The sequence below is a fragment of the Chiloscyllium plagiosum genome, chromosome 12, assembly GCF_004010195.1.
Source record: "Chiloscyllium plagiosum isolate BGI_BamShark_2017 chromosome 12, ASM401019v2, whole genome shotgun sequence".
NCBI lineage: Eukaryota > Metazoa > Chordata > Chondrichthyes > Orectolobiformes > Hemiscylliidae > Chiloscyllium > Chiloscyllium plagiosum.
In genome coordinates this window covers 947,284-957,138 of record NC_057721.1, presented here as the reverse complement: position 1 = coordinate 957,138, position 9,855 = coordinate 947,284, and the positions used below count along the sequence as shown (strand labels likewise).

General features: G+C 43.5%; 1 protein-coding gene across 1 annotated transcript in view; it reads left to right on the top strand.

The window, feature by feature from the left end:
- The window catches only part of LOC122555469 (cilia- and flagella-associated protein 44), a 177,994-nt gene that overhangs the window by 165,949 nt on the left and 2,190 nt on the right, over positions 1-9,855 (top strand). Inside the window, exons 30-32 of the mRNA XM_043701496.1 lie at positions 2,297-2,413; positions 2,906-3,107; positions 4,898-5,058. Of these exons, the coding sequence (XP_043557431.1) occupies positions 2,297-2,413; positions 2,906-3,107; positions 4,898-5,058 (480 nt within the window). The remainder of the gene's footprint in view (positions 1-2,296; positions 2,414-2,905; positions 3,108-4,897; positions 5,059-9,855) is intronic.

Genomic DNA, 9,855 nt, shown 5'->3' with positions numbered 1-9,855 from the left:
AATGTAGGTGGGGAGTTCTTGGACTAAGGGGGACAGGACCGTGTCGAGGTATGCAGAGATGAGTTCGGTGGGGCAGGAGCAGGCTGAGACAATGGGTCGGCTGGGGCAGTCAGGTTTATGGATTTTGGGCAGGAGGTAGAAACGGGCAGTGCGGGGTTGTGGGACTATGAGGTTGGAGGCAGTGGATGGGAGATCCCCTGAGATGATGAGGAATTACCACATCTGGCTATGTTTATACCGGATATTGATGAGATCATACTTGGAGTTTGCTAAGATTTGTGATCATCATATTTAGGGAAGGATATACTTACCCTAGATGTAATGGAGATTAAATTAGCCTATTCTGGTTTGAGAGGATTTTCCATTTAACAGGTTGATTAAAAAAATAGGTCAAAGATGTTATTACACACCTCTGGAACTTGAAGCTGTGCCTCCTGGTCTCAGGGTAGGGGCACTGCCACTATGCCACAAGAGGGCCCCAGGGATTTTACACTGAGAAGAAATTGAGTAATCTAGCCCATTGGAGTTTGAATAATGAGACATCATCTAATTGAACAATATATTTAATAAGTTACAATTGTTCACTGTGGCTGAGAGTGGGAAACCCCAAAGTGTGCTGCTTACCTGGTGCCAAAGTTAAGGACACCCACTTGGCTGAAGAATGGCTTGGAGTTGGAGGGGTAGGATCTAGTTGTCATGGTCCATACACTATCAGTGACATGGGTAGACCTGACAAAGAAGTTCACTTGAGGGAGAATGTGCAGCTAGGGGATAAACTAAGAAACTAAACCTCAGAGGTAACAATCTCTGGATTACAGCTCCACCACAAGCAAACCAGGATAGGGTAAAGCAGACTGGAAAGCTCAATGCCTGACTTAAAGATTGGTGTGGAAAAAATAGTTTTGATCCATTGGGCATTGGCCCCACTACTTGGGAATGAGGGAGCTGTATAGTTGAGGGACAGCTTTCAATTGAACTGCATGGAGAATTGTGTAAGCAGGGCTTTAGACTAATTTGTGGAGGAAATTGTTAACTGGAGGGAAAATTTAGAAAGTTGATGAGAAAGGGCAAGATGATAGTGCAAGTAGTAATATAGGGAACGATAACCAAGGAACAATATACAAACATAAGCGTGCATGAGCAAAGGGGTCGGATTGGGTAGCATGGTAAAAAGTCAGAATGCATGCAGCATTTGTAAAGTGGCTGATTTAAACCCACAAATGAAAATGAATGTTTATGAAATGATGGTAATTACAGAGGCAGAATTTTACTGTACCTTGCCATTAGGCTTGAAGTTGGAAGTGGGTGAAGGTGCAACATGTGGTCTGCCTGCTGCCTATTTTGCGGCTCCACCTTTTTTCCCATTTTATGGGGAGTGGTAGAGAAGCCAAGCAGCCCAACTTTCCCTTCGGCTTATCGAGGCCCTTTAGTGACCATTAGGTAATAGGCACTGAAGTGATTCAGCTGCCAGTAATTTACTTGTAGCAGCGGGAGGCAGACACAGGATGGCAGTCTAACGGCTTTTAGAAGATAAAATACAAGAGGGATGACTGCCTTTCTTGTGACCATCAGAGGCTGTCCCACCTCCCACCACCAACAAGGCCACACCCTCCTTTACTCTCATATTCTAAGCCAGTTTCAAAAGTTTTCTCAATCTTCTGGCAGTATTAGAAAGAGGATTAACAAGTACGAAAAATGACAATCAGTAAGAGCTTCTAGTCTGTATAAAGAGAGTTGTTAAAGTAAATGTAGATTGCTTAGAGGATAAGACTAGCGAATTAATACTAGGAAATTGTAGAGACAGTTGAACAAGTATTGTCTTCATGGTAGAAGACATTTAAAAAATCTCAATAAGTGTAACATTAAGGAGAGAAAGGGAAGGAAGCACTTAAAACACTACCATTGGGGGGAAAAAAAATCACTGGGATGAAAGACTGATCTGATGGTCTGCATCTTAGGGCCTAAAATGTGGAAAGGTCCCAGAACATTGGAAAACTGCAGGCTTCAGTTTTATTCAAGCAAGCAGGAAATACTAGGCCTGTTAACCTATCATCTCTCACATTAAGGAAGTAGAAACAGAACATATAGCAATCAGGTAGAGTTAATGTAATTTTAATAAAGGGAAGTTGTGTTTGATAAATTTATTTGATAACAAGCAGGTGGAAAAGGTGAACCTGTAGAAGTAGTATATTTAGATTTCTGAAGATTTAATAAACAGTTGCACAAAAAAATTCTGGTTTGTGGGAAATGGATAGGAGATTGGCTAAATATCAATGTAATTTCACTGTTACTACAGGTAAAAATTATTGAAGGGACAGTAAAGTCTGCAAAAGATGATCTAGAAGTGTTGCAACGTGAGAAACAACAAAAACTGAATGAATTGTATGTAGTTGTTCCTCTGAAACTCCATCAGGTAAGGGATGGATTTGAATTACTTTGTAATAAAATTTCATTTCAAAACCCACAGATTGCAAGCAAAGCTCAACCCCAAAGAAAGATGTCAAAACACCATGCACTTGATTACATAGCCACTATCAAAATGTAAGCATGAGGCATATCAATAGGAAACTCACTAATATTTGGACAATCATCTTGAATGTGAAAATTAGGAGAATATTGGGAATGGCAGTGAGAGACTGGAGTAAACTCTATCCACAGTCTGCCATTGGGCTGTACTTCTTTAAGAAATATACAGTAATAACATGTTTAGCAAGCCTACCGTAAAGATACAAGGACATATTAGGCTAGTCAAAAAGGATATAAAGATTAGGAGTTATACCCTAAATCATTTAACCTTGCAGCCAGCTCCACTATTCAACAGAATGATGGCCAATCTGTGACAGTTGCAGTTTCCCACACTATCCTCATCATTGAAAAATACTGTACAGTTTCTCTTGTGATGCAGGTGGAGTACATTGTCAATGGAGACATGCCGAATGATCTTGTACTTGGATTGATTTTCACCAATCCAGCCCTAAACTTGTTGCAAAAGCGGATCAAAGAACTCCAGGTGGAAAAGGATGAGCAGCGAGAGCTGTTTAAACAAGCGAGGCAGAAACATGTCCAGCTGCTACGGGACAAAGCAGAAATGGAAGCTGAAATCGCAGGTAAATGCTGCATATTGCAAAGTGGTGAATGTTATTGTCAGAAATCACCTGCAAGCACACACAACTCTCAGCTTCTGAGCAAGAAACTGTTACTAGCTGTTCTCCTGCTGTGCTGCCCTAGATTTGGCCTCAACCAAAAACAGGTTGCCTGGTCACTATCCTGTTGCTGTTTGTGGAATGGAACCTTGCTGTAATGAAATTGGCAGTCAGTTTCCTACTTCACAACAATCTCTATCTTTCAACAATGCATAAACATGTTGGGATGGCCTGAGGATGTGAAAAGTATTGTAGAAATGTGAGTCTGACAATCCTTTCTTTTAAAAAAACTGTCACACTGAAGCACTGTGCATTTTAAATGTACTGTAATTAACATTTCACAAGGAAAGTGAATGAGGGTAAATTAATCATTTGATGTTGAGTTTCTGAAACAAGTTGAAATCTGGCTGCAGCAGAGGAAGCAGTGAGTACGGGAGGGATCCACTGTGAGCTAATTAGTGTGTTAGGTGGAGGACTAGTGTGCTAACTTGTGGAATGTATGGACAGGGGTAGGTTAGTTAGCCTTTCAAGCCTTTCTACCTTTGAGTGACACGGTGGCTGATCTACAGCTTAAATCTATATACTTTCACTTCTGCCCCATATCCTCAAACACTCTGGTGAACAAAAATCAATCAATATAATTTCTAAATTAACAATTGATTGCGCATCAAGTGCTATTTGCAAAGGAGAATTCCACACTCCCACCACATGAAGACATGTTTAATAATTTCACTCCGATAAAGTCTGGGTCTAATTTTTACATACTAACTCTTAGACTCCCCAACGGGTGGAAATAGGTTAAGACTAAGAGTCTGTCCAAATTAACTGTTTCCCTTAATACTTTGAAAATGTCAATCAGATCATCTCTTAGCTAATTTGTACAATTTTTTCCCATATAATTCTTAGGAATCCTGGTATTACCTTAATAAATCTCTGTTGTGCTCCTATCAAGGCAAGTGGATCCTTCCTAAGGTGTGATGCCCAGAACTGCTCACAGTAACTCCATGTTTACAATAAAATGTTTACAATCCAGAAGCAGGCCATTTTGCTGTTGGGTTCCGACCAGCTCCTTGTAAGAGTAACTTGGCTTTCCCACTCCCTGTTAGTTGCCACACACAAATGACATCACTATCCCAGATTGGCTTTGCGTCTAACAAAATTATCATCAAGCTCCCAATATCTATTGAAAGTAATGTGGGAGATTGTATTAGGATGTGTGAAATATTCATGGATGGAGAGTGAGCAAGTGTGTGGGACTGGCAGAAGATCAAACGTTTACCTTAGTTGGGGTGGGTACTGAAGGAAGCGTGATATTCACAGAGTTGCTTCTACTTCAGATAAAGATGGCAGCTCCTAGAGCTGAAGTAAGGCCACTACTCTCTCTGTGAAGCTTGGGATGGTTTTGAGTCTCTCTACTCGCTTCTGTGAGAGGAGGAATGCAGGCGTGAATGCCTCAATGTGGGCTTAACTCCCACTGGAAGGCAGGCTGAGAGACAGAAGCAAGGCCCAGCCTGAAATGTCCAATCAGAGTTGACAACTCACTCTCTGCCTGCTCTGTCCCTTTCATGAGCTTATCCTCTGTTTACTTTGTGAAGTTCCTGACTTCCTCAAATCTCCTCTCAACTTTTCTGTGGGTAGGAGAGCAAGTCCAGCTCAGCAGAGACGGTTTCCTGGCTCACAATTTTTTATATTACACATTTCAGAATAATCATAGTGCACATTTTCAAATTACAACTGGAATTGTGTTACTACAGAGTTCGAAGAGAAATGTTATCAAGAAATGATCCGGAAATTTGGTCGTGTGGTTGATCTGGAAGCTTTGCAAACTCTGTCAGTGAACATGACCCTAGAGGAGCTGAAAGAGAAGATAAATGTCAATGACATTCGATTCCAAAGAAGAATTAAACAAAAGGATGTAAGTAATGATACAAAATATTAATTGGTTGTCATGTTTACAGTATTAAGGATGATGGTCAGTTGTTGGTTAAGCCAAGGAGCTGTACTCTGTAGTTCATAGCACAACAGTATCGAAATCTTTCACCCCTGCTGAGTCATCTTCAATAGAATGGCAAATGGAATATTGCTGTCATTCTAAGGGAATGAAATATTAAAATTGGGAGATTTTATTGCAGCTGGAACAGTCTTACTGAGGCCATATCATATAGTTTTGGTCTCCTTGTTTGAAAAAATATTAGTTTGTTTAGAGTATAATAAACAGTTCAGAGAAGGCTAACTCAACTCATTCCTGGAATTAAAGGCTTATTCTATTAAGAAAGATTGAACAAGTTGGATCTATTAGAAGAACGAGAGGTTAATTTGTTGAAACATTTAGCAGGCGGATACCGTGAGAATGTTTCGTCTTGTATAAAAGATTAAAACTGGGGGAGACAGTTTAAGAATACAAGATCTCCCTTTAAGAATAGAGATTTTGCAAAATTTTTTTCTCTAAGGGGTTGTTCGCCCGTGGGATTGTCTTCCTGAAAAAAGCAATGAAGGATGTGTTATTTAATTCATTTAGAATTGAGTTACTTAGATTTTTGACAGTCAAGATTGTCAGGGGTTATGGGAGGCAGTCGGAGTTGAGACCATAAGTGATTGGCCACGATCTCACTGAATGTTAAAAACAGGCTTGAATGGCATACTCCTGCACCTAGAAACTATGCAAATCAAATTATCAGTTTTAGATGTTGTAAATCCCTCCCAATTCTCATAACCTGGTTCTAATGTCTCTTTCAGTGATTCTGTGGTGAAGTGTGACATTATGCACTTTGGTTGGAAGAAGAGGCGTAGACTATTTTCTGAATGGAGTTTGGCTTTGGAAGACAAAAGTGCGGACTGTAGATGCTAGATAACAGATTAGAGTGTTGCTGGAAAAGCACAGCAGGTCAGGCAGCATCCGAGGAGCAGGAAAATCGACGTTTTGGGCAAAAGCCCTTCATCAGGAATGGAGGCAGGGAGTCTCCAGGGTGGAGAGATAAATGGCGGGGGGGCTGCTGGGGAGAAGGTAGCAAAGAGTACAATAGATGAATGGGGGTGGGGATGACTGTGATAGTTCAGAGGGGAGGGTGGAATGGATAAGTGGGAAGGGAGATTGGCAGGTAGGACAGGTCATGAGGATGGTGCTGAGCTGAAAGTTTGGAACTGAGGTAAGATGGGGGAGGGAAAGTGAGCAAACTGGTGAAGTCCACATTGATGTCCTGAGGTTGAAGTGTTCCAAGGCGGAAAATGAGGTGCTCTTCCTCCAGGCGTCAGGTGGTGAGGGAGTAGCGGTGGAGGTGACCCAGGACCTGCACGTCCTCAGAAGAGTGGGAGGGGGAGTTGAAATGTTGGGCCACAGGGCAGCGGGGTTGATTGATGCGGGTGTCTCGGAGATATTCCCTAAAGCGCTCTGCGAGGAGGTGTCCAGTCTCCCCCATGTAGAGGAGACTGCATCGGGAGAAACGGATACAATAAATGACATTGGGGGATGGGCAGGTGAAACTTTTATGGATGTAGAAGGCTCCTTTGGGACCTTGGAGGTGAGGGGGGAGTTGTGGGCAAGGTTTTGCAATTCCTGTGATGGCAGGGGAAGGTGCCAGGTCAGGAAGGTGAGTTGTTGGGGGGCGTGGACCTGACCAGGTAGTCTCGGAGGGAACAGTCTTTGTGGAAAGCAGAAAGGGGTGGAGAGGGAAATATATCTCTGGTGGTGGGGTCAGTTTTTTGCCCGAAACGTCGATTTTGCCTGTCCTCGGATGCTGCCTGAATTGCTGTGCTCTTCCAGCACCACTGATCCAGAATCTGGTCCTCCTGGGAGCAGATACGGCGGAGGCGGAGGAATTGGGAATACGGGATGGCATTTTTGCAGGACGTAGGGTGGGAAAAGGTGTAATCCAGGTAGCTGTGGGAGTCGGTGGGTTTGTAAAAAATATCAGTGTCAAATCGGTTGTCATTAATGGATAGGAAGAGGTCCAGGAAGGGGAGGGAGGTGTCAGAGATGGTCCAGGTGAATTTAAGGTCGGGGTAGAACGTGTTGGTGAAGTTGATGAACTGTTCAACCTCCTCGCGGGAGCTCGAGGTGGCGCCAAAGCAGTCATCAAGTAGCAGAGAAAGAGGTGGGGAGTGGTGCCGGTATAACTCCAGAAGATGGATTGTTCTACGTAGCCAACAAAGAGACAGGCATAGCTGGGGCCCATACGGGTTCCCATGGCTACCCCTTTGGTTTGGTGGAAGTGGGAAGATTCAAAGGCGAAATTGTTAAGAGTGAGGACCAGTTCAGCCAAACAAATAAGAGTGTCAGTGGAAGGGTACTGTTGGGGACGTCAGGAGAGGAAGAAATGGAGGGATTGGAGGCCCTGGTCATGGCGGATGGAGGTGTAGAGGGATTGAATGTCCATGGTTGGGGCCCAGGGAAACAGAAGTCTTGGAGGATGTGGGTGGTGTCTCGAAAGTACGTGGCGAGTTCCTGGATTAGCGGGGATAGGACAGTATTGAGGTAGGTAGAAGAGTTCAGTGGGGCAGGAGCAGGCTCAGATAATGGGTCGGCCGGGGTGATCAGGCTTGTGGATCTTGGGAAGGAGGTAGAATTGGGCGGTGCGGGGTTCCCGGACTATGAGGTTAGAAGCTGTGGATGGGAGATCTCCTGAGGTGATGAGGTTCTGTATGGTCTGGGAGATAATGGTTTGGTGATTGGGGGTGGGGTCATGGTCAAGGGCTGTGAAAGTCTGAAATACAAAAGGGAACTAGGACTCTGCAGGTTAATAAGCAGATTCACAGTTGGCAGTTAGGAATGCAAATATAATAAGTGCATTTGTTTCAAGAGGGCTAGAATATAACAGCAGGGACAAACTGTTGAAGCTGTGTATGGCTCTGGTCAGACCGCATTTGGAATATTGTAACAGTTTTGGACCCTATATCCAGGGAAGGATGTGCTAATGTTGGAAGGTAGTCCAGGCAAGGTTTACAAGAATGATCCTGGGGATGAAGGGCTTGTCATATGAGAAGTGGTCTGTACTCAATGGCATATAGAAGGATGAGGGATCTCATTGAAACTTACTGACCTGGATCGAGTGGATACATAGAAGATGTTTTCACTAGTAGGAGAGACTAGGGCCTGAGGTCATAGCCTAAGAATGAAAGAATCACTTTTTAGAATTGACCTAAGAAGGAATTTCTTCAGAGGGTGGTGAATCTGTGGAACTCATTGTTGCGGAAGTCTGTGGAGGTCAAGTCATTGTGCATCTTTAAGACAGATGGATTCTTGATTCGCAAATGGATCAAGGATGACAAGGAGAATGGAGTTCAGAAACATATCAGCCACGATCGAGTGGCGGAGCAGACCTGATTGGCTGAATGCCTAATTCTGCTCCAATATCTTATGGTCCCGATGCTGAATTTTGTCCGTGAAGCACTTGGGTGAGTTTTTACTCCCTTTCAGATACAACACAAACACGATCTGCTGCTGATTGGCAAGCAAAATCATTTTCCATTAATGGATAAAAACTTGTATGAGCTATGGATGTAGAACATCAGGAGGGTTCTGAAAGTTATGTTCTGGAAAGCCCTGTGCTAGAATGCTTTATATCCCAGTTAGCTTTAGTTATCTAAATTTGTCTTAGTGGAAGAAGTGCTAAACATAGAAGATTAGATTAGATTCCCTACAGTGTGGAAATGGGCCAAGTGGCCCAATAAGTCCACACCGACCCTCTGAAGAGCATCCCATCCAGACCCATTTCCTAACCTTGCCCATTGTGATAGGTATATTACTCAGGGGTAAATTTAGCTTGGCTAATTCACCTGACCTGCACATCTTTGGATTGTGGGAGGAAACCGGAGCTCCCGGAGGAAACCCACACAGACGCGGGGAGAATGTCTGTGTGGAGTTTGCACAGTCACCTGAGGCAGGAATTGAACCTGGATCCGTGGTGCTGTGAGGCAGCAGTGCTAACCACTGAGCCAGTGCTGCCCTTGTCCATAATTTAGACGGCAAAGAAGCAGGTTGCTTTCCAATATTTGTATCAAGAAATCACTTTCCACCTCAGCAAACAAACATTGTTCCTGACAGACTGAATGACTGCAAACATCTCTTGCGCCTTACTCTACTCGAGGGAACTATCAGTGCTAGTTTGCATAAAAGAGCACTGTTGTGTGTGGGTGATAGGTAGTGCATAATGAAGCTAATTGAAAGAGTAACAGCAGTCATCATTGCTTGGATTTGGAACAAAACTGGTGAGCTCTCAGTCTGAAACATATTTATATTTAGACAGTTTAATAAATAGGAAGTCAGTGTTCCCCAATATGTCCCATACATGCAGGCATCTTACAGGAGAGGTTCTTTGCATAATAAGGGATAGTAGCCAGCAGGATTGAGATACAGCTGCAGAATAATTCTAAACAATATGCTGAGGTTCCCGAAGGCAGCAAGGGAGGCACATTGAATAAGTGAGCAGTAGCAAGGAGCTCCTCTTTCCAACAGATGGCTAATGTATTTCAAGACAAACAGAAGGGCAGTTGAAACTATTAATAGAACAATAGAACATAGAACAATACAGCACAGAACAGGCCCTTCGGCCCACGATGTTGTGCCGAACATTTGTCCTAGTTTAAGCACCCATCCATGTACCTATCCAATTGCCGCTTAAAGGTCACCAAAGATTCTGACTCTACCACTCCCACAGGCAGCGCATTCCATGCCCACACCACTCTCTGGGTAAAGAACCCACCCCTGACATCACCC